Source organism: Misgurnus anguillicaudatus, chromosome 21, assembly GCF_027580225.2.
Source record: "Misgurnus anguillicaudatus chromosome 21, ASM2758022v2, whole genome shotgun sequence".
Lineage (NCBI taxonomy): Eukaryota > Metazoa > Chordata > Actinopteri > Cypriniformes > Cobitidae > Misgurnus > Misgurnus anguillicaudatus.
The window spans coordinates 28862691-28889065 of NC_073357.2; the positions used below are offsets into that span (position 1 = coordinate 28862691).

The following is a 26375-nucleotide window of genomic DNA, read 5'->3' on the forward strand; positions in this document are numbered from 1 at the left end:
TGATCAAGAGATGTTGCACTCCATAAGGCTGAAAAGGGATACAAAACAATCTCAAAATGTTTAGACCTCCATCAGTCTACACTTAAACAAATTGTCTATAAATGGAGACAGTTACATACTGTAGCTAGCCTTGCTAGAAGTGGGCGCACAGTCAAGATGACTCCTAAGACACCATGCAGAATACTCAATGAAGTAAAGAAGAACCCACGAGTAACAGCTAAAGGCTTGAAGACATAATTGGAATAGACACACAGCTCTGTTCCTGAGTCTACCATACGCAAGTCTTTGGACAGGCACGGTGTCTATGACAGTACACCACAGGGGAAGCCGCTGCTCTCCCGAAAAACTTTGCTGTGAGCCTGAAGTTTGCAAAAGAGCACCTTGGCAAAATATTTTATGGATTGATGAAACAAAAGTTGAATTTTTTGGGAAAAATGTTATGGTGCAAAATGGGCACAATTTACCAACATCAAAACAGCATCCCAACAGTGAAGTATGGTGGAGGAAACATCATGATTTGGGCTTGCTTTGCTGCCTCATGGCCTGGACCATTTGCCATCATCGAGGGTAAAACGAATTATTAAGTTTAAAAAAATCCTACAGGATAATGTCAGGGTGGCTGTCCACCAGTTGAAGCTCAGTAGAAGTTAGTTGATGCAACATGACCTTAAGCATTGTAGTAAATCCACTACAGACTGGCTTAAGAAAAACAAAATGCGCCATTTGGAGTGGCCTAGTCAAAGCCCAGACCTTAACCAGTGGAATGACCTCAAGAGAGCGGTTCACACCAGACATCCTACAAATGTGTCTGAGTTAAAACGGTTTTGTAAAGGGGAATGAGCAAAAATTGCTTCTGAACGATGCGCAGGTCTGATTCAGAACTACTGAAAGCGCTTGCTTGAAGTATTTGCTGCCAAATGAGGCTCAATAAGCTGTTAAATCCAAGGGTTCACTTACATTTTCCTCCAGCACTATGAATGTTTAATGGAGGTTCTCAAAAAAGACACAAGAAACTAGAATTATTTGTGTGTTGTCACCTTATGCACATTGTGTTTGTCTCTAGATGAGGATCAGATCACATTTTATGGCAAATCACAGTAGAAAAACAGTTTATTCCTAGGGGTTCACATACTTTTTCTTGCCACTGTATGTATGTATGTATGTATCTATCTGCCTAGCTACCTACCTACCTAGCAGCTAGCTACATATCTACGTATTTATCTACCTTTTTTGGCCCGCCACCCCCCCCCCTCTTCGGAGGGCAACTTTTTTATTTATTAAAGCAAATTATCTACACAATATGTTACAAAACAGACAGTAGATGTATTTACAGTGCATTATACAGTGTTATGTGTGCATTATCTATCTATCTGCCTTCCTACCTACCGCTACTGTTTACATATCTACGTATTTATCTACCTTTTTTTGGCCCGTCACCCCCCCCCTTCAGAGGACAAATTTATTATTTATTAAAGCAAATTATCTACACAATATGTTACAATACACACAGTAGATATACAGTGCATTATACAGTGTTATTTGTAAGGATGGCTGATGTTCCGAAGCTTTGCGAGATCCCGAAGCGCAGATGTGTCGAAACACTAGGTGTGTTCGAGATCATCCGGCGTTGCGCAGACCGATCGGCGAGGTTTGCCGCTTGCAGTCGAGGGAGGAACTGAAAACCGAGCCGTCAAGCCGGACACCTGCTGCTTGCCGTAGTGACGTGTGTGCGGTGTTTCCTTGTTTTTAATTGCGAATAAAGTGAATTAGATGGTGAATTTGATAAAAAAAAACTTTTTATTAAAAGTTGCAACCAGAAACATTTTATATCGAATATTTAAATTGCTGCTCTGGAGAACCTGCACCAGCTGAGCTAGCCGGCTACTCTCGAAACGCTCTCGCGGTACTTAAAAACCATATGACACAGTCACGTGCCTGCAGCGGCAGCTGAAGTCGGACAAAAATACTAACCGGAATGCCCGCTTCAAGTCAGCCGCCGATCGGTCTGCGCAGCGCCGCATGAAGTCGAACACACCTACTGATCCGAAGCGCGTTCAAAACAACCATGTCACGTGACTATGACCAAACGAAGCCTCGAAGTGTTTCACTAAGTGTTTCATCAGGTGTGGTCTGCCGAATCAGCGTTTGATTGGCATGGTCGGGAATAGACAACACAATCGCACATCTGTATAAAAGTGAAATAAACGCATATTGACCTTGTGGGTTTTTGTGAGAGGAGTTTTTCAAAGGCTGGAGAAATTATTTGTAAAAAAAGAAATAGTCTAAGTCCTTCCACACACAGCAGATATTTATATGTGACATGGTGGCTTGATATATTTTATTAATTTCTTATTGTTTATGTGGTATTTATCTCTATTCAATTTATTTATTAAATATAGACCAGCTTATAGTTATTGACAATGATGAGCCTAAAAGCTCATGTAGTTGTCAAACAGATGTTAAAAAAAAAAAAATGTAACTTCATTGTGACGACGGTAATAGTAATGCATTTCCCGGGGTTCGATCCAAAGGGTTTTTGCATGAGAGTTGACACTATCCACTCTCCCACCTGATCACTTGTGTCAATCAAAAAACATGTGGGATACAATTTGTCAGCGTTCGTTTAAAACCTTGTCAAGGCTGCTATATGGCAATACGTGCAAATGACCACTAGGTGTCACTGTGGAGGAAGTTTCGATCTATGTTTCGAAGCTTCGACACAATTGATTCAACTGTTTCAGTGTTTCACGAAGCCTCGCTCTGCCCATCACAAGTTATTTGGTAGCTAGCTACATATCTACGTATTTATCTATCTTTTTTTGGCCCGCCACCACCCCCCCTCTTCGGAGGACAACTTTATTATTTGTTAAAGTAAATTATCTATACAATATGGTACAATACAGACAGTAGATATACAGTGCATTATACAGTTTTATTTGTGCATTATCTATCTATCTGCCTACCTACCTACTGTAGCTAGCTACATATCTATGTATTTATCTACCTTTTTTGGCCCGCCACCACCTCCCCTCTTCGGAGGACAACTTTATTATTTATTAAAGCAAATTATCTACAAAATATATTACAATACAGACAGCAGATATACAGTGCATTATACAGTGTTATTTATGCATTATCTGTCTATCAGCATAGCTACCTATCTACCTAGCTGTAGCTAGCTACATATCTACCTATTTATCTATCTTTTTTTGGCCCGCCACCACCCCCCCTCTTCGGAGGACAACTTTATTATTTATTAAAGCAAATTATCTACACAATATGTTACAATACAGACAGTAGATATACAGTGCATTATACAGTGTTATTTGTGCATTATCTATCTATCTGCCTACCTAGCTACACATCTACGTATTTATCTATCTTTTTTTGGCCCGCCACCACCCCCCCTCTTCGGAGGACAACTTTATTATTTATTAAAGCAAATTATCTTCACAATATGTCACAATACAGACAGTAGTGCATTATCTATCTATCTGCCTACCTACCTACCCAGCTACTGTAGCTAGCTACATATCTACGTATTTATCTATCTTTTTTTGACCAACCTATCTACCTACCTATCTATCTGTCTAGCTAGCTAGCTACCTACCAATCTATCTGCCTAGCTACCTACCTATCTATCTGCCTAGCTAGCTAGCTACCTATCTATCTATCTGCCTAGCTAGCTAGCTAGCTACCTATCTATCTATCTGCCTAGCTAGCTAGCTACCTACCTACCTATCTATCTGCCTAGCTACATACCTATCTATCTGCCTAGCTAGCTACCCATCTATCTCTCTGCCTAGATAGATAGCTACCTACCTACCTATCTATCTGCCTAGCTACATACCTATCTATCTTCCTAGCTACATACCTATCTATCTGCCTAGCTAGCTACCTACCTACCTATCTATCTGCCTAGCTAGCTAGCTACCTACCCATCTATCTATCTCACTAGCTAGCTAGATACCTACCTATCTATCTGCCTAGCTAGCTACCTACCTATCTGCCTACGTAGCTACCTATCTATCTGCCTAGCTACATACCTATCTATCTGCCTAGCTACATACCTATCTATCTGCCTAGCTAGCTACCGACCCATCTATCGATCTGCCTAGCTAGCTAGATACCTACCTAACTATCTACCTAGCTAGCTACCTACCTATCTGCCTACGTAGCTACCTACCTATCTATCTGCCTAGCTACCTACCTATCTGCCTAGCTAGCTAGCAACCTATCTATCTGCCTAGCTAGCTAGCAACCTATCTATCTGCCTAGCTAGCTAGCAACCTATCTATCTGCCTAGCTAGCTAGCAACCTATCTATCTGCCTAGCTAGCTAGCTACCTATCTATCTGCCTAGCTAGCTAGCAACCTATCTATCTGCCTAGCTGGCTAGCAACCTATCTATCTGCCTAGCTGGCTAGCAACCTATCTATCTGCCTAGCTGGCTAGCAACCTATCTATCTGCCTAGCTGGCTAGCAACCTATCTATCTGCCTAGCTGGCTAGCAACCTATCTATCTGCCTAGCTGGCTAGCACCTTATCTATCTGCCTAGCAACCTATCTATCTGCCTAGCTGGCTATAGCAACCTATCTATCTGCCTAGCTGGCTATAGCAACCTATCTATCTGCCTAGCTGGCTATAGCAACCTATCTATCTGCCTAGCTGGCTATAGCAACCTATCTATCTGCCTAGCTGGCTAGCAACCTATCTATCTCCCTAGCTGGCTAGCAACCTATCTATCTGCCTAGCTGGCTAGCAACCTATCTATCTGCCTAGCTGGCTAGCAACCTATCTATCTGCCTAGCTGGCTAGCAACCTATCTATCTGCCTAGCTGGCTAGCAAACTATCTATCTGCCTATCTAGCTAGCAACCTATCTGTCTGCCTGTCTGTCTGTCTGTCTGTCTGTCTATCTGTCTATCTATCTATCTATCTATCTGTCTATCTGTGTTTCTATCTATGTTTCTGTCTATGTATCTATCTACAACGAGTTTAAGGTGTTTACTTGGCCTCCAAATTCTCCAGATCTCAATCCAATCGAGCATCTGTGGGATGTGCAAGACAAACAAGGCAATGATCAGCATACATTTTTCTTCTTTTTGTATAGCATTAGAAACAAATTGTTAAACTTAAATCCTTGGTGTATGTTTGTGATTTACAGATTCTGTAGAATGTATAGAAATAATGTCTCTAGTGATTTTTGGCCACCCCAATATAATCACTGGGTTTAACGTTACCCGACCACCCCTGAAAATTTTTTGAATAGTTATTGGACATTTAAAAACAATGTAACGTTATTTAAATTTCATTAAAATATATAATTCACTAATTAATATAGGAAAGAGCGGGGCACAACCTAACACTTTTTAACTTTGGTTCTATCATTCAAAAAATATTTAAGTTATATAAATCATATATTTTACACAATCAACACACACATGTCTACTACAAATGAACACTTAAAAGTTTTTTGTGGGACCTACTGTTATTGTACAATTACACCGAAAGTGACAGGAGTGCAAACGTTGCAACTTACCCCATAGGTTTGGTTAATTGTAACAAAACGGGGGTTTGTTGTAACACCTACTAGAAAATTTGGTTAAAAGATAAAAAATTCAATACAATTCTTTCTACATACTAAAGGTGGAAGGGTGAAAGGGCCGCACAATTAAGACAAAAAAAAAATTATTGTTATCAATCATTTTTGTGTCAATTTACACAACGCTCATACCCGTCAACATTTCGGTACCAAAATCTGAGAGACTCCTGAATGCCAGAAATGCCCTTGTGATAAACAATACACGATACACATTAAAAAAGTTGTGTGTGTTACTGTATTTTGGCCTCGAGATATTAAAATCTTCCGTCCATCTGTTGTCAAAATTTATCAATTATGTTTTTCCACGGGATCCATTCTATTAATTACAATAAAATCATAAATTCACATGCCTACGCAGATAGGCTATCTATTTTGCAGCTGGGTTGTAGGTTGAAAGTTTGAGTTCACAAATGGATTGATGTAAGAGATATAAATTATCATATTACCAAAAGCAGTAGCGTCTAACACACGTGTCTACTGTGCTTCGTAATCTTCCCTACCTGTCCTGCATTGTTTCTCAGCTGAGTGTTTTGAACCTTTACATCACTTACCCCTACCACTTATGACCAAACACAGTGAAGAATTCGCTTTATATATAGCCGAGTCCCCCATTGTTGCGTCATGCGTTCTAAATTCCATGATGTCATCTGTGGCAACCAGACGGTGGCAACCGGTCGCAACATCTGGGTCACGTGGGTGCCGAGATGTGCTGCCGAGCCATCCAACCACGATGGAGGAGGCGGGACAAATTCTACACAGACAAACCGATATCTTACCTTTTAAGAGGTGAAGAAATGTTATATTTATTGACAAATTCGATTCGACGCTTCAAATTTTGATCACTGTTTATGAAAATGCAGTTGTAGTGAAGGCAATATCACGGATGGCTGAATGGTTCTCATTTTTTACTTTTAACTCCAGTGGTTCTCAAACTGGGGGCCGCGAGATGGTGCCAGGGGGCCCCAGTTTTATGACATTTTATAAAATACATTAATTTATCATGAATTCTGTGAAATTAACCCTAAAAAAATAAGGCAGCACTACTTTGTATAATTTAATGTTTTGTTTAATTAAAATGTGAAGTTTTAGAACAGTTTTTTGTCATAAATTTTCATTGGGGGGGCCGCGAAGGAATGCACCGTACACAAGTGGGCCGCACGCTGAAAAAGTTTGAGAACCACTGTGTTAGCCTACAGTTACAATAATTAAATCCATTATCATGTTTTTTTTTTATGTAACATTCATTTTCTGTGTTTAATAAATATTTTTCTTTATAGATATTTTCCATCTTTAAATTATAGGCTCGTAAATTTGTTAGACTGATAAGAGACTTTGAAAATGGATGACCCCTGTTTGGTCCATTTTATTCCTTTATAGTATTTTTTATTTTTCTCAATATTTGTGCGCCTGCTATTGTTTTTATGGATGCCATTATGAGTTGTACATTTTGTTCATACTTGCTATTCATGAAAGTCCACTAGATGGCACCATGTTTATTTGATTCAAAGTTTTAGACAGGGCCCTAAAACTATTTGTGAATTAAAACTTCAATTATTTTCAAAACGTGCCTACCTTAAATTAAACTCGTCACCATTGTGCTCTTAAAGGGATAGTTCACCCAAAAATAAAAATTCAGTCATCACTTACCCTCATGTTGTTTTAAACCTGTATGAATTTATTTTTTCTGATGAACACAAAAGAAGATGTTTTGAGAAATGATGGTAAGCACATAGTTGACTGTAACCATTGACTTCCATGATAGGAAAAATATTGAGGAATTATTGTGATAAATGATGAAGAAGATATTTTGATAAATGATGGTAAGCACACAGTTGATGGTACCCATTGCATTCCATATTTTTTATTCCAACTATGGAGTTTTTTATTCCTACTATGGAGTTATATAGGCCTATATGTTTTTATTAAGACATAGCCTACTACAGTATATGTCATATTTCCTATATAGAGATTTTAAAGGTGTTTGTGAATATTCACACATAAAAACAAGATAGCAAAGTAAAAAAAAACATTTGGACAGGCTACCACCCAGCCAATTTTATAACAATGTTTCTGTGTTGTGACAAATCAAAAATACATATTTAATATCACTTACACAGACTTTAAAAGGAAAATGTAGAAAAGTTGCTAAAACATGCCATACATGCAATTTTTGCCACACACAATAGGCATTGCCAGCAATTGAATTCAGAGGTGGATGACAGTGGGAGGTGGAGGGACTTTTATACACATTTTTTTATCTTCAGGTAATTCCTTGTTTGTCTATTACACTCTGTACCTTGATATTTGAATGTTTTATTTGACACATTTAAAGGAAAGATAGAAAAGTTGCTGAACAATGAACTTTTTTGCCATACAGATTTATTGCCAGCATTTTAATTGAGAGGTGAAAGTGACATGCTTTTCAAGTATGCAACACATTCTCAAAATGAGACCTCTGCATTTAACCCATCCCAGCAAGTAGTAAACATACACACACACCTGGATCAGTGGGCAGCTATCCCAGCACCCAGGAAGCAATTAGGCAAAGGTGCCTTGCTCAAGGGCACCACAGTCACAACCCACCGGACATGCAACTCTCTAACCCTACAACTGCCCCAGGTGGAGAACAATGGGAGGTGGCGGGACCTTTCAGGTAATGGCTTGTTTGTCTATTACACTTTGTACATTGTGTAATTTTTATAAATATTTGAATGTTTCAATTGATATATTTATTAAAGGAAAAATAGAAAAGCTGCTGAACAATAAACTTTTTCCCATACAGATTTATTGACAGCATTTTAATTTAGAGGTGGATGACAGTGGGAGGTGAAGGGACTTTTATACACAAACATTTTTTTTTTCATTCAGGTAATAACTTGATTGTCTTATTTACTTTGTACCTTACTTAAGTACTATAAATATTTGTATATATTTTAATTAAAACATTAGGGACATGCTTTTCAAATGCTTGTTGTTTTGCCATACGTAAGTAGGCTACGTATATTCTTCTCCCCCTACTGGACGAATCAGGAACAATGGGGCGTAAAACTGCCTGGGCCGTGTATTTGCCTCCAGGTCTGCATGCCTCCGCGTATAGGAATAAAGAAAACTGTTGAATGAATCATTTGGTGTTTTGTTAGAGGATCTTATATATTTATGCGATGTCGACATCAGTGAAAGTCTGAAAAGATGCGTAGTGACTCAGAATGTGGTCGTGTAGGATGTACTGACATCATGCGGCTTGACCGTTCATCGCTGTATTTCCAGCATTAGCATTAGCATTACTATCCTTTCGTAGTTAAAACAAGACGTTTGCTTTTTAACACAAGGTTTTCTGTCATTTTAACTTAGTAAACTTCTTAATACACTTACATTTTGTTCATGTAGTACAACTTATAGTAATACAATCGTGAGACAGTGTTATCTAATGAAATAGATACATAAAACTACTCGTGGTAACGTACTGTATCATTATGGAAAGGAATTCACTGCCTTGCGGAATTAAGTTTAATTAAAATTAAGTTCATGCACCCAGAACACAGCTAATGAATAAAAAACAACGATTTATATTTAATTGAGAACTATGAATAATAATTACATTAAAAATAATCATTCTTGACCTCATAAATTCATCGGTTTCGACCGTGGCGCCGTGGCTTAGTTGGTTAAAGCGCCTGTCTAGTAAACAGGAGATCCTGGGTTCGAATCCCAGCGGTGCCTTTTTGAAATGCAGTTTAGTAATTACTCAAGTTTAAGATGACATGAGCCGTTATTGAAACATACTTGGCACAACTGTTTATTATTTAATAAAGGATTTATTGTACAAGCAGCTTATTCTACACTTAGTGAGTGCCTGTTACCAATAACAGGATTATAATTGTACAATATTTCATTTAGATATTTTAATTGAGAAACTTTGTTATAAAAATAGAATAGTATGGTTTTACATCTTAAAAAATGTAAAACAAGAACAATACTGAAGAATTTGTTATATGCTAATATTACATGCTACATTGGCACATGCCTGTTAGCACCATAATGACAATGAGTATTTTTTAATCACAGCTTAAATTTGCTTTTTAACAGCCAGAGGCTTCTCTAACTGCTGGCCATGCAAATTGTGCACCATCCACTCTGTGTTATTGAGGACAGTGAATTTATTGGTCTTGTAATTAAGCATGTCTCGGGCACGAAACACCTTGTTGGATTCATACAGGTTGCTCCAATAACGAGGGAGGGGCTGGAAACCTCCAAGTTGGGCGAGCTCGTCATTATAGGCCCATTGCTCAGAGTCCAGTTTAAGGATATGGCGGGTGGCAATCCCACGGGCACGACGGGCGGCAATGTCCAAATCGATGTCCTTCTCCATCTCCTGGCGTGTTGGAAGGGTGAATGAACCATCTAACACTGACATGACAAACTGAGACTGAGGAGAAAAAAAATGATTGATAAGCAAGACAAGAGACATAAGCAAAAAAAAAAAAATTATTTTAAACATTAACACAAAAGACAATATATATAATAGGAATTGCAGCCCTAAAGAGATGTAAATATTTAAACCGAAAAGAAAAATGGTGCTGTGCTATGGCCCCCTACTAACCTGAATGTGGAAATGTGGGAAAGGGCATATGGCCCTGCAGATGCCCACTATAAAGAGTGAAGGGTAGGCCGGAGGTATTAAGAACTTGTAAAGTGGCCAGACTAAGTGCTCCTGGACTCTTACACCCACTTTCTCGTCCAGAAACGGAAAGGTGAAGTTGTAGCCTGTACACATTAGGAACACCTCTGGCTTGGCCCTCTTCCCATCTTTGAACTCTAGAGAGCCATCATCTAGCACAGACTTTACTGGAGGAGCCTGCTGGACTCCTGAAGGAAGAGGGCATGTCAAAGGGCGCTGTCCATGACTGAGAAACACCTGGGGGTAAATAATGGCATGAGGTATATAAGTATATAATGGTCATGTTGGTTCCCATTTAAAGGTGCATTGTGTAACTTTTAGAAGGATTGTTTGACCGAATTGCAATTATCAGTGGTGTATAAAGACCCTATATAATGAACTGTATTGATTTTATTACCTTAGAATGAGCCGTTTTTATTTACATACACCACATGTCTCCTTTCATGGATGTTACCATCATACAATAAACCTAAACAGACAAACTGTTCTACAGACTGCGTTTCATCCCTACGTTGTATTAAGGGGTGAGCTGTTGTTTGCAATTCGCAATCTAACTACACAAACCACCTTTAAGAAAATAACATTTTAATATAAAAAAAACTTAACAACTCATGCCCACAGTAAACCATGCAAAATCCTAATGCATTATTGTAAATAGGCAAACAACTTAACACTGAGAAACACCTTAGCATCAACATTGGAGAGCTCCATTGCAATATCCAGCCCAGAGAGACCAGCTCCCAGGACGACCACAGATTTTCCCACAAAAGGTTCAGCATTTCGGTAATCATGACTGTGCATCAGGGTCCCTACATAGACATACAGAAGAAACAGCACACACATTTAGACAAAAATGATATTTATGCATCCTGTACAGGAACTTTGATCTTGCAGAATTACATTTAAGAAATAGTTTACACAAAAATTCACATTCTGTCATAAAATTTTTGGATAAACTATTTTGCTAATTCAAATATGTGGTGCAAGCAGTTCTATTTATTTCTGTATGGGGCTGTTAGCAATACTAACAATTACTAAACCAATTATATATATATATATATATATATACAGTGAGGAAATAGTATTTGAACACCCTGCTATTTTGCAAGTTCTCCCACTTAGAAATCATGGAGGGGTCTGAAATTGTCATCGTATGTGCATGTCCACTGTGAGAGACATAATCTAAAAAAATCCATAAATCCCAATGTATGATTTTTAAAACTATTTATTTGTATGATACAGCTGCAAATAAGTATTTGAACACCTGATAAAGTCAATGTTAATATTTGGTACTGTAGCCTTTGTTTGCAATTACAAAGGTCAAATGTTTCCTGTAGTTTTTCAGCAGGTTTGCACACACTGCAGGAGGGATTTTGGCCCACTCCTCCACACAGATCTTCTCTAGATCAGTCAGGTTTCTGGCCTGTCCCTGAGAAACATGGAGTTTGAGCTCCCTCCAAAGATTCTCTATTGGGTTTAGGTCTGGAGACTGGCTAGACCACGCCAGAACCTTGATATGCTTCTTACAGAGCCACTCCATGGTTATCATGGCTGTGTGCTTCAGGTCATTGTCATGTTGGAAGACCCAGCCGCGGACCCATCTTCAATGCTCTAACTGAGGGAAGGAAGTTGTTCCCCAAAATCTCGCAATACAGGGCCCTGGTCATCCTCTCTTTAATACAGTGCAGTCGCCCTGTAACATGTGCAGATAAACACCCCCAAAGCTTCACAGTAGGGATGGTGTTCTTGGTATGGTACTCATCATTCTTCTTCCTCCAAACACGCTTAGTGGAATTATGACCAAAACGTTCTATTTTGATTACATCTGACCACATGACTTTCTCCCATGACTCCTCTGGATCATCCAAATGGTCATTGGCAAACTTAAGACGGGCCTGGACATGTGCTGGTTTAAGCAGGGGAACCTTCCGCCCCAGTCCGAGGGAGATTGGCAGTCATGTTTAGCTTCTTCCATTTTCTAATGATTGTTCCAACAGTGGACCTTTTTTCACCAAGCTGCTTGGCAATTTTCCCGTAGCCCTTTCCAGCCTTGTGGAGGTGTACAATTTTGTCTCTGGACAGCTCTTTGGTCTTGGACATGTTAGTAGTTGGATTCTTACTGATTGTATGGGGTGGACAGGTGTCTTTATGCAGCTAATGACCTTAAACAAGTTCATCTAATTTAGGATAATAAATGGAGTGGAGGTGGACATTTTAAAGGCAGACTAACAGGTCTTTGAGGGTCAGAATTCTAGCTGATAGACAGGTGTTCAAATTAAAATTAATTGCACTGTATCATACAAAATAATAGTTAAAAAAAATCATATATTGTGATTTCTGGATTTTTTTTAGATTATGTCTCTCATAGTGGACATGCACCTACGATGACAATTATAGACCCCTCCATGATTTCCTCACTGTATATATATATCAAATATATATATAAACATAAATAAATGTTGTGAAACCTACTCTGATGAAAATGATTTAAAACAGCAGCATGCACAAAACTAAATGGTTTTCCAGATGATTGATACATGCTAAGTAGTATAATGATTAACCATATTGCGTCTGCTCATCAAACAACGGCATGGTTCAATCTAAAGTTTTCTCTGCAATCTTCTGTGCTGATAAACTGATAACATGTTGCAACAGCAAAGCATTCTTTACCATTTTGCAAGTCCAGGCACATTTCGACGCTGTCGCACTGCAAAGCTTTTTGAATGCAAACTAAAATATAGCCTATGATGTGTGGAAGGGAATACCTTTGTATTTTTCCAGTCCAGGAATAGCAGGGATGTAGGGGTCATAAAAATGACTGTAATATGAACATAAATAATTTTATTTGTAGTAAATTCCGTTGCTTTCAATTTTCTTACCAAATTAAAAGCTGACACAGGAAAATTAGTCTTAACCGTATATACCTAAGTAAATGTGCAATCATTTTGTTGCATCATCAGTTACTGTTTAATCCACCTTAGGCAATGCCCATATTGATCTAGCCATGTACATTTTAACTGCATGGTGGAAAGAGTATGAGGAGCTGTCATTCATTTCACATTTGTGCACTCACCCATTACACACCATTACGGCATCAAATCTCTCCGTTGTGGATTTGCTGTGGTCTAGGCCATCATTTGTGGTGACATTCCAAGCCATCCCATTCCAACCATCCTTTACTTCCTCTGGAGTCACTGAGGCCACCATGGTGCCAAACTTGATGAAAGAAAACATCTTTTAAAGCTTTACCACTTTACCCTTTTTTTTATATTTTGCAACTAATCCTCAATTTATAGTTAAGATTACAGCACATGACAGACCAATCAAATTTAGTGTTATAAAATTATTAGTGGCACAGACTGATTGGTCATCAAACATTGTTATTAATGATTATCTGTCAAATCCTATGTGGAGTACATTATTTCCAGCTTTTATCCATTTTTAAATGTGCACTCAAGGGATTTGAGAATTTAAAATATATATATATATATATATATATATATATATTTTGTACCTTTATGTGGTCCCACAGGCGAAAATGATGACAATACTGCTCAAGATATTTCCTCACTTCGGTGTGATGGACAAAAGAGGGGAGATGCTTTGCAAAAGGAAAATCGGGGAAAGACATCACCTCCTTCGGAATATTGGTTCTGTTATGGAAAATACATGACAACACAATACAGAATTACAATACAGCATTGAAGACTTCATACCACATGCTACAGATACTGCAGGAAGAAATAAACCATTTATGTGACACTACTACTGCAACACAAAGTATTTACACAATTTATTTGCAAGATAAACATGTTGTGGCATTGATTAAATAAAAGACAACATACCTGTACATAATAAAGATGTAATGATACATAAACTAAAACTTTAATTTTAAATTTATAATAAATGATTAATAGTTGTTGGCCTTACTTTTAGGTTTCCAAAAAAAAAAAAAAAAAAAAAATTATTATTAGGTTTTCAGAAGACTGAATATCTTCATCCCTAAAGTATGAAAGTTTAACGCCTCATATCACTTATTATTTAAGCTTATCAATTTTAATCAGTAATCATAACTTTAAGATAATAATTAACAAATATTTGTAGTTTTTTAAATAAATATTTTTGCATTTTATAACTATTTTTTATTTCATTTTAATTTAGTCATCATTCATTATAGAGTTCATATTATTAGGCTTAAGCGTAATTAATAGTAATTCAAACTTTTCACCTTAAGTCCCTGTACATGCTGCTGTGAATGGGTAAGCCATCGTCGTAATATCCCACTCTTTCCTCGTAGACCCAGGTTCCTCCAATGTTCTTGGTGAGTTCATACACTACAGGTGGCGCAAAAGTGTCAGGGCGAGAGAGAAGATGACGGGCCGCGCACAATCCCGCAGCACCGGCCCCTATAACAGCCACGCGTAGCTTCCCCAAGCCGGACATCCTAAGGCAGAATATGGATATAAACTAGCAATTTGACACCTGAGAAAACAAACAGGAAAAACGTGTGAATAACTATGTCCCCCTGCTTCCAATAGTATATTTTAGGCTTGTGCCTGTACTGGAATTACCAACACTTGGCTCTGTCTGTTTCTCATACGCCTTTCTGCTTGTCTAACTGTATATCGAATACATTTTGGAATCTGTCCAACTGCGCCGTAGGCTACTCTATCATATTAACCCTTCGCGTTTGAATGCACCTTTTCATTTCAAATTAACCATGAAGCAATACGGTAAAGCTTAAATAAATGTATATGCATGTAATTTAAAATAGCTTTTGTTGTAGCGCTACTAATTACACCTGAGAAAAAAAACATAAATGATATGTACAGGAGGACATTTACCTCCACCTCTCTGAATATTTTGGTCATTTTTACCGACTACAGCTTATTGTCAGTGGACAGTGCGCCATCTACAGGCATTTTGTAACACTTCACTTAGATAGTTATGTACTGCAGTGTTGGTTTTAGTTGTTTAATTTTAATTAAATGCCTCTCGCTATTAGTGTGCGCACTGATGCAAAAAGTGCTATAACGTTTCCTGCGATCCTACACATTTTTGCAAAAAAATTCAGTATTTTCAAAACGTCAAATCGCTGCGAGCAGGGTTCGAACCTGCGCGGGGAGACCCCATTGGATTTCAAGTCCAACGCCTTAACCACTCGGCCATCACAGCACCGGAAACAATATTTTGTTCTTCCGCTTTTGTTTATGTGAATAGTGTGAATAATACATAATCTAAAGCTCGAAGTGAAAAAACAAGCATGCATTTACAGAATTAGAACGGTTCCACAGCACGTACATTACAGCATATCATCTAGCTTTTACTAAACAAAGCGCAAGCTAATGTTGGTTTATTTTTTTTCTCAGTAAACTACTTTCCATATAACATATAATCTATATAACATAGGATTAATTCATTGCATTTGTAGTTAATTGTGATTAAATCATACCGTAAACCGATGCAGAGAAGACAAATGCAGATGCAAACGGACCTCCTGCAAGAAGTCACTAGTAGCCTACATTCTCTTTTTTTCAAACATATGTCACATGATAGCCATTGTTGCCAGGTGCCCTCCCATTTTTATTTTTTTGTTATTCATCATGTATCAGTGCGGCTGTGTTCGTAATTTTGAACTGAATAAATAGCATTAGTAATAGCTCAGTCATTTTATATAAACAGTTTTTATTCACAAATCGGCTCAAAAAAGTTTTCACAGACTTGCACTTCTATAAATTACAGCAGTGCGTCATGGAAAGATACTGTACAGTAAGCCTATGTGCTGAGCATGAGCCCAAACACATATTTTATACCAGTGAACAGAAGGGCACGAATATATCGAGTCTCTGCTTTCAGTCTTTTAGTTCTTTTCATAATACTATTTTTGGCACGTTTTACTATTATAATTATTTACGTTTATTCAGTTAAGGTAGGCTTCATCACGCGATAAAACAATAAATTAGTATAATTTATTCACGACCTTGCACTCACTGTAATAAAATAAATAAAATCTACGTTTTAACTACAAGTTTATATATTTTATTTGAAGTTAGCTAATAACAAAACTACAACATTATAAATTGGTGAAATTTTCTGCCCAGAGTTCGTGTTGAAGTGCAAGTTTACATGCTGTATTTTCAGGAAATGTCCAGCAGGTGGCGATACTACCAAAGAAACAAAGATTTCCCTACAAAGTGCTCTAATCTGCTACAATGTGTCTATGAATAAAATTTAAAAATGAATACTAAAGAAAAGCCAAACCATACACTATGACTTCAAATATGTTATGTACATGACACGATGTCAAATATCATGTTAAAATAAGGCAGCAAGGCTGTCAAATGTAACCTTGGGTGGTTTTTAGTAGAGGAATAAATAATAACAACAATAATAAAATAATAATAAAAATAATAATAATAATAATAATATATTTCATTGTAGTTTTACATAATTTAGCACTTTGACGACAAAGTACCGTGAGAGCGAGACGAAATTAGACTTCATATGATTTCTTGAATAATTCCCACGGAACTTTGACGTCATACGGTTATCGGTTCTTGCAGCACCGAATAAGCCGTGTTCCGATTCAAGGGCTGCGACCTTATATAAGCATGCGACCTTAAAAGGTGAGCACTCGGTCTTTCAAGGTGGCAGCCTCAGAAGTTCGCGAAGAGAACTGGGGCACGTTCAAGCTCACACCGGCGTGCAACGTTTTGCTACGCTTTCCGGGTTGAACGACATGTTTCCTGGAACGGTGTGCAACGGAATGCAACAGGTTTTAGATTTGTTTTCTCTTGTTTGGTGGGTGTGTCAGAAATGTCGGCCCAATCAGCGGCAAGTTGTATAAAACCACGCGGTACTAAAGAGACAGCTCGCTCAATGGGTTCAAGATGGAATGTTGTCTTTCATTCTGGATGCCAAGGTCAGTGACTGTAACATCGAGGGTATTTTACAGTATTAAACACATATTTATAACGATTTCATCAGGCTTCAGAAACATTTTAAAAGAACACGAATGGCCTCTCAGCTACCGTAGTTGCAACTCTTGTGTCATCACAACAGGATGTTCAAAGCATCACTGTTTTTGTTTAATAAACGTTGTGCAACGTTTTGTCGGGCCGAACGCAGCCCAAAAATGAGACGGTCTAACTTTCGGAGGACACATAATTGGCGTCACCTGCACGCGCCCACAGTGCCTGTCAGCAGGACACAGCGGAGACGTTTCTGACTTATTAAAATAAATATGGAATAAGAAAAATATTAATTTATTCTAGAAAATATTACACATTGATGTAGATTAAACTGTTCAACAGTATATCAAATTAATCAACCTTAGAAATATACGCAACATAAACAGAATAATATTAACACAAAACATACTAAAACAGTGACAAGAAAAATGTTTTCTGACAAATACACTTTTATTTAATAAAGGTTTTAATTGTTTATTATAGAATATCCAGCCGTTATACGCATCCGTTGCAGGCACGCAATGAATCTTGGGATATCCTCGGCTGTTAAGGATCCATTCATTCTATCCTTAACAGCGCGGAGAAATAAGGACGCATTTTGAGGCTTAATTCGAAGCATCCTTTGAATTGGGAAGGCCTTACTAGCCTCAAGTCGCGCTGCTGTGACGCAATCGGTCTTAAAATACGTCCTTAGAAGGTCGCAGCCTTTGAATTGGGACACAGCTATAAAGTCGAACAAGCCTATAGTTTGCCTCCCTCTAGACTCAATTTCCGATCATCCTCCATCCCCCACCTGCCAGCAATCAGTATCATCATCATCTCCACTTCATTTAAGCTCTCCTGTTTCCTTCGTTGTTGTCCATTCTCAGTCAATGTGAAAAAAAATGTGTTTAGTGTTTCTGCCAAGTCTTTGTATTATTAGATTTCAAGTTTATAGTCTTAATCATTTCTCCTAGACGCCATTCTCCTCTCTCTACACATGCACACACACAGGATTATTAGGAACACCATGCTAATACTGTGTTTGACCCCCTTTCCTCTTTAGAACTGCCTTAATTCTACGTGGCATTGATTCAACAAGGTCCTGAAAGCATTCTTTAGAAATGTTGGCCCATATTGATAGGATAGCATCTTGCAGTTGTTGAAGATTTGTGGGATGCACATACAGGGCACAAAGCTCCCGTTCCACCACATCCCAAAGATGCTCTATTGGGTTGAGATCTAGTGACTGTGGGGGCCATTTTAGTACAGTGAACTCGTTGTCATGTTCAAGAAACCAATTTGAAATGATTCGAGCTTTGTGACATGGTGCATTATCCTGCTGAAAGTAGCCATGGTCATAAAGGGATGGACATGGTCAGAAACAATGCTCAGGTAGGCCGTGGCATTTAAACGATGCCCAATTGGCACTAAGGGGCCTAAAGTGTGCCAAGAAAACATCTCCCACACCATTACACCACCACCACCACCAAGCTGCACAGTGGTAACAAGGCATGATGGATCCATGTTCTCATTCTGTTTACACTTAATTCTGACTCTACCATCTGAATGTCTCAACAGAAATCGAGACTTATCAGAGCAACATTTTTCCAGTCTTTAACTGTCCAATTTTGGTGAGCTTGTGCAAATTGTAGCCTCTTTTTCCTATTTGTAGTGAAGATGAGTGGTACCCGGTGGGGTCTTCTGCTGTTGTAGCCCATCTGCCTCAAGGTTGTGCGTGTTGTGGCTTCACAAATGCTTTGCTGCATAACTCGCATGGTTGTAACGAGTGGTTATTTCAGTCAAAGTTGCTCTTCTATCAGCTTGACTCAGTCGGCCCATTCTCCTCTGACCTCTAGCATCAACAAGGCATTTTCGCCCACAGGACTGCCGCATACTAGATGTTTTTCCATTTTCACACCATTCTTTGTAAACCCTAGAGATGGTTGTGCGTGAAAATCCCAGTAACTGAGCAGATTGTGAAATACTCAGACCAGCCCATCTGGCACCAACAACCATGCCACGTTAAAAATTGCTTAAATCACCTTTCTTTCCCATTCTGACATTCAGTTTGGAGTTCAGGAGATTGTCTTGACCAGGACCACACCCCTAAATGCATTGAAGCAACTGCCATGTGATTGGTTGATTAGATAATTGCATTAATGAGTTTAAAATTGAACAGGTGTTCCTAATAATCCTTAAGGTGAGTGTTTATTATGTCTCAGCACAACTAATTAATGATTATTTATAACAATTAACATTGTTTTGAGCATGTGCATCTACAAAAGCAGCTTAGAACATTTCTGATATAATAACATATAAAACTATTTAAAGTCTAAATCACACCCAGTTTTATGGAATGGCTCAGAAAATGTTTTCCTGTACAAAGATCAACTGACTGTTGCTATGCTGACTTCCTTTAGTAGTTAAGTTTTGTTGCTGGTAACCATGTATATTATAACCACATATAATGTCAGTTAAAAATTATATTTCACATAAATCTGTAAATCTAAAAATGGAACTTACTGTAAATTATTTATGAGCCTTTTTGTGCAATGATAGATGCAGATTTGTCTACAGTCACTATGTAAAAGCAATTCACCTATTTGTTAGCGGGTTATTTTTATCTTCATCAAAAGGTTATAATTTTGAACTCTTCAGCCGTTAAAATTATTTTCTTTTCAGTCAAAATGCTCAAGATAATACAGAGACAACTATTATTTTGAACAATTGTTTACCAGCGGAGTTTTATGTACATTTTTTGACCCTGCTTTTTGTTTTACAATAGTAGACCAAACGTTAACCCTCTGGGGTCTGAGGAGGGTGTTTTGACATGCTCTTACATTTGACCTTTTTCAATTGCTTGAAAGATATTAGTGGCTAATATCACATAACACTGTATTCAGCAGAAACTGTGCTACGATAATATGTGAGTAGCATGTATGTACATGTTTGTATTTTTAAGTAAATTATATTTATGCAGGTTAGCAAATAATACATTGTAAAAGTTGCTGAAATAAGGCCAGGGAGCACATATTAAACATTTGTTCACATGACTTTTGAGTACTACTACTGAATCTTGTATGGTTGAGGATTTGCTACATTTTATAAGACATTTATTGTTGTTTAAAGGCAATATGCCAGGAAGTGTCAATGCTAAATGGCACTAGCACTAATATATTTTAAGTTACATCAGTGCAAGGTGTTTTTAAATTAAGGCAGGTTGCAGTCTAGGACTAGGATGAGCCCTGTCCGGGAAACTGCCCGAATATCTACTGGAACTACTAATCCATGTGTTTAACTGTGTTGATATGATTCATTGCATGTTTGTGACAATTGAAACCTCAGGAATGAGACTTTGAAAAAAATACTTAGCAATGGTGTTAAAGATGAATGTGCCCATGGCTTGTTTTAAACATATAAAATCCACCACATAGACATATAAACAATAACAAAATCCTGATTTTCTCCACAGTGGGACTTTAAAGGTGGGGTAAGCATTTTCTGGTAACCTTTGTTGATTTCAAATTACCAAAACAAACACACCCTAAAAGAATCTGGACCCTCTTTTGATAGCCCCACCCCACACATACGTGCGCAACCCAGGCAACAATGTCATAAATGAGTAAAGGCAATGTGCGTTACTATGGTAATCTATAGGTCAAATGTCTTTTGATAGTATAAGCATTTTTTAAAGTGTGAATGGTTTTGTTCTGTTTCACAGCGAAGGTCACATTAAATGCCCGGCAAGATGAAGAGGCAGAGGTCGGAATGTTGCCATAGACAATAGTTTTCAGTATTTGGGGGCACTCCACTTTTTTTGAAAATATGCTCACTATACTCTCATTCTGGCGTAATAATCAAGGACTTTGCTGATGTAACATGGCTGCAGCGGGCTTAGTGATATTACGCACTGCCCAAAAACAGTCCCCTTGGATACTTTCAATAGCAAGGGACTATTTTCAGGTGCTGCGTAATATCATTGTGCCTCCTGCATCCATGTTACGGCAGCAAAGTCCTTGATTATTAAACCAGAATGAGAGTATAGTTCCTAGCAATATTGGCCAAAAAAATCACAACTTTTAATTTTCCATTGGTCTTAGTACACAATGTAACTACAGAAGAGTCAAGTTTTAAATAGGAAAAATATCGAAACTCTTTAGTTATTTTTTAGCGTGATGCTAATGGTCTAATCAAATTCAATGGATTATCCAAAGCTATGCTAAAAGTGGTACTGCCAGATCCGGAGATCGGCTGAATGGATTCCAAAACGATAAAAATCAAATGTTTAACTCTAGGGGAGCTGGAAAATTAGTATATTTTTTAAAAAAGTGGAGTGTGCCTTTAAAGGAACACACCCACATTTTGGGAATTTAGCTTATTCACTGTATCCCCCAGAGTTGGATAGTCCATACATACCTTTCTCATCTCTGTGCGTGCTGTAACTCTGTCTTACTTTTCCAAAGTTACTAGCCATTAGTTATTTTCACTGGCCACAATTTTGTTGCTGGTAAAATACATGTTATATGATTAAACTTGGCTTTGGCAAATTTACTTGGTTTAGCTAAATTAGATGCAGATTGAATTTCAAATTCAGTCTGACCACCCAAATTAAGACAACATTTATTAGCTGGTATATACCAGGTATATCAGTATAGATCATATATATCATATATTTAAGTGAATGATAAGCATGCTAGTAAGACATAAATAGATTAACTTTGAATGAATATATTTAAAGTAGAGCAGGGGTGTAGAAGATTACCTGAAAATATCAACACAAAACCCCTCGACAACCACTTTAAGTATTTATTAACAACAGCAGTAAATACTGTCAAGAAATGTACATTAATTGTACTGTCAACTTGTTTATGCAGATTGTATTTTATAAGCTTGATTGTGGTTAATGTTAAAAGTGATTTAAGACTTTTAATGATAAATGTCGAGAGGGTATTATTGTTGCCCAAAGTAGCCTACATTAAAATGATGCGCGAACCTCTCAGCTGGTGGGTTTCCTTTGATTTCGTGTGCATTCGGTTATGCGCTGCCTGAATTTCTCTCCGCTCTTGTTTTGAGAGTGTGCACACAATTTATATATCTTCAATCACTTCCATGCAATGTTTTATCTTTCCCAAAGTGTGTATGCGCTTAGACTGCGTACTCTTGTGCATTCGCAAATACATCAGCTCTCGCGCGCTCTCTAAAAGGTGGCGCTTTGGTCCAAAACTGATTGCGTGCACGTCTCAACAAACGGTCTCTGTGCGTTGCGCTGCGCTGAGTGCTCATGGGAGTTGTAGTTTCCAGTGTCGCATTGCGCATTGTTTATCATTTGGCATAACTTTTAAAAAACTACCATTGAAAAAATATATTCAACCTGCCAAAGTTGCTAGTGGGATTGGCTCTCTTACCCGCCACAGCCGAAATCTACCCGCATTTGGGGGGTTGGTGGGTGTTAATGTCAAGCCCTGATAATGTATACTGTTAAAGATTGCTGTGTCTCATATGACCTTGCTATTTGTACACGGTGTGACTATACAAATCACAACACATAAATAGGAAAATGTTTGCTTTATTTTGTCACTTATTGGGAGCAGTATGCTAGCTGGAGCCATTTACTTCCAGTCTTTGTGCTAAGCTAAGCTAGCGGGGGCTGCGTCAGACAGAGTTACAGCACGCACGGAGATGAGAAAGTATGGACTTATCTAACTCAGGGGGATACAATGAATAAGCTAAATTCCCAAAATGTGGGTGCGTTCCTTTAAACCCCATAGAGGTAGAACTGAGCGCTCAATCCTCCTCATTATTAGTTGACACGCCATTTACACTGAAAAAAATTATTCATTGAATTTAATAAATTTTTTAAAGGTAAGTGGTTGCAATCAATTTATTTAAGCTACATTTAAACAAAAAACATTAGTAACGTAAAATAAAATATAAAACTTTTGTTTAAATGTAGCTTAAAATAATTGATTGCAACCACAAACCTTAAAAAAATTATTACATTCAATGAATCATTTTTTTCAGTGTACATGCTGATTGGCTCCAAGTGTGTTTTGGTACTCGGCCCGACACACTTTTCCAAAGCGTTTTTCAAATATCGCTTACCCCACCTTAAATATAAAAGCAGTAAGGATATGCTGATTTTTTTTCTATATGGCTTCTGCATTTTTCTTATTGCACTATAAAAGCAGAACTTTATTACACACTAAAAGAACCGTTCATATTCTGAATTGCTGTAAAGTGCCATAACACGCTAGAAATATAAAATGGAAATTTCTTGACAGTCATATACATACAGTATTCGTGCTTACTGAGCAGGGTATTTTCTACTTCATGTTCAGAGAATGCTCGAGACATTTCAGCACTTTATCCAGACACATCAGCACTTTACTAGCCTTACACTCTCAGTTTTACAGTTATCACACACACCTTGTTTCTTTAACATTTTTCTAAAAGCTGAAACACTTTTCATTCACCATGATTTTCCCCTAAAGTAAACTGTAAAGTGTTTTGTCTTAAATGTAATTTAACAGGAATACATAAATAGAGCAAGAAAAGTTAAATTTGCATAAGAGTCAAGAGTTACATCAAGTTTAGGCAGATAATATGCACAACTACCAGTGAACTTTCTGAAACAAAAAAACTTTATCTTCCCTCAAGATCTTTTTTATCAAGATCTCCACAGCCCTTAAAACAGTAAAATAACTCTCTGCCAACAATATCATTAGCACTATTTAATCTCTAAGGTTATATATCAGGACATACAGTAAATAAGGTGCAGTTAGTTATTCACACGGCTTCTTTATTTTGGCCTAGTTTTGGGAAATAAATAATGATGGAACAATGTCATGTTGTTGCTTATCTGATGTGGTATTGAGCTCATTTTAAAACCAGACGAGATTATTTTTTTTATTATATACTGGCATGTAAAACCATATCATTTTATAGCTATGACATGTTCATCATTTACGTACACGGAAGAACAGGCGCATATTATGAATTCAAGGAAAACGAGACACTGAAATAAAGATATTAAAAGTAATAAATATGAGGGACACTGAAAAAAATTATTCATTCAATTTACTCAATTTTTTAAGGTAAGTGGTCGCAATTAGTTTATTTAAGCTACATTTAAACAAAAATAAAATAAAAACAAAACAAAACAAAAAACATTTAATTAATTGTAGCTAAAATAAATTGATTGCAACCACTTACTTTAAAAAAATTTAGAAAATTTAATGAATCATATTTTTCAGTGAGGTTGCAGGTGGTGCATATACATTATGCTTATACTATGACTATAAGGAAATCCACTGTTATAGTGTGTTAAGATATTTTATTGATCAAATATGTTGATCATTAGCTTTTTACAACATATGGGCTACCACATTACTTATTTATATTGTGCTTTATAATGCTTTTGGTACAGCCATGATTCAGAAGAGATATTACACACCCTGTATATGGGACAAAGGTGCCAACTGGGATCCTACATCCTGAGGATCAAAATGATTATGTATTAGTAATTTCCCAACAGGACATTTGCCTTTTATAAAAAGACAGGAAAGCTGTATTGTGGCAGCTAATATGTGAAAACTACGAATCAAAACGCATTTGTTGTTCGTGTACATGTTTTTTCTTCCCACTTGAGCTTATTCCTTGTTTGAGGAACACTTACTTAAAAATAAAGGTGCTTAAAAGGTTCTTCAGAGCAATGCCATAGAAGTGTCAGCTTTTATGTATTTTTGTGTCTTGTTTATTGTGATGGGATCATGGCATTGCTACCTTTCTGTTATGATGTCTTGTGGAGTATTGACCTTGGTTGTGTGTACTGTGTTCCCCAGTTTTGAGTTGAGTCCCACCCCCTTGTTATCTAATTAATGATTCATTATTAGTTACTCCTCTTACCTGTTTACCTTGATTAGTTTCCCTATTTAATGTCCTGATGTTTTCAGTCTTTTGCTCGTTCATTGTCTTCAGTATTTTGGTTATGTTGAGTTTTGTCTTGTTTGCTCCCTCGGGGGCTTTCTGTTATTTATTAAACTCATTTTTGTTGAGAGCTGCCTGCGTTTGGGTTCTGTCTTTGAAAATCATGACAAGAAGAACCTTTTTTGGTTCCTCAAAGAACCATTTAGTCAAAGGTTTTTGGAGAAAAAATTCTATATATATTTTATAAATAAAAGTCTTAAATTTTTTAGGTGTTACCAAGTAAAGTAATTTTTAAGTTGATCCAACTTTTCACTTTTTACATTGTATGGCATTGTGAAGCACCTATATTTTTAAAAGTGAAGAGCTTTTACTTTTTGAGAAATTTGCACTAAAATAATACACGAGTAAAGTAAACAGTCACAAATGTTTTGGTTGTGTAATACATATTCACAGCTAAAACATACACATTGAAATGTTGAAAGGTGTAACAGACAAATAAACCAACAGCACTGGGCTTAAATCTTAAAGTACTTAATTTAATGATAAAGTACTTAATCTAAATTTAATGATTAATAAGAATGGTTGAAGATATACCTAATCATATATATATATATATATATATATATATATATATATATATATATATATATATATATATATATATATATATATATATATATATATATATATATATATATATATATATATGTTTCAGTAACATTTAGAATATATACACATATAGAATGCAAAGTGTTACTGAAAATGTACTGAAATGATACACTGCAGTTAAATATAAACTTGTACTGTATGTGAAAAAAAGGAGTATGCAATGTACAAAAAATATGTTGAGTTGAACTAAGCTTGTCCGATTGAAATTATGTTATTTACTTCTAGATTTAGCCAGGCTAAATTCTTCAGATTAATTTAAGATTCTGTTGATCCATCAGGCTTTCGTGACTCACACTTATGGGCTGGACCTAACACCTTAAAGCGCCTCTTTTTACAGGCATCATAAACATACTTTGTGTTATCAAAGGGACAGGTTTGAATTTTAGTGACGTAGGAGTATTTCCCATGAAGTGTATTCCAGTACAAAGTAAATAGCATCAGAAATAATACTGGAAAGCATTGATTCATTTTTCAATAAAAATAATTATCTTCGTGATCTCAATGATTATCTTTTTTATTTTTAGTTACTTACAGTAAACATAAAG

General features: G+C 37.0%; 1 protein-coding gene and 2 non-coding genes across 4 annotated transcripts; 1 reads left to right on the plus strand and 2 right to left on the minus strand.

Moving 5' to 3' along the window:
* The first annotated feature begins 9250 nt into the window (after nt 1–9250).
* On the plus strand, nt 9251–9324 carry trnat-agu (transfer RNA threonine (anticodon AGU)). The gene has a single exon. It is a non-coding gene; the product is annotated as a tRNA-Thr (tRNA).
* Nucleotides 9325–9399: 75 nt separating this feature from the next.
* On the minus strand, nt 9400–15861 carry LOC129441222 (uncharacterized). 2 transcript variants are annotated; one of them, XM_073858760.1, is made up of 8 exons: nt 15735–15861; nt 14511–14764; nt 13797–13935; nt 13356–13498; nt 13048–13100; nt 10967–11091; nt 10205–10519; nt 9400–10030 (listed from the first exon to the last, which is right to left on the minus strand). In XM_073858760.1, exons 2-8 carry the CDS (start codon nt 14723–14725, stop codon nt 9671–9673), a joined length of 1350 nt encoding a protein of 449 aa, XP_073714861.1. In that variant the 5' UTR covers nt 14726–14764; nt 15735–15861; the 3' UTR covers nt 9400–9670. The 2 variants fall into 2 exon arrangements, with proteins under 2 accessions (XP_073714861.1, XP_055057024.2); XM_055201049.2 differs by lacking the exon at nt 15735–15861 and adding an exon at nt 14854–14996.
* trnas-uga (transfer RNA serine (anticodon UGA)) lies at nt 15376–15457 on the minus strand. Its single transcript has one exon. It is a non-coding gene; the product is annotated as a tRNA-Ser (tRNA).
* Nucleotides 15862–26375: the final 10514 nt, after the last annotated feature.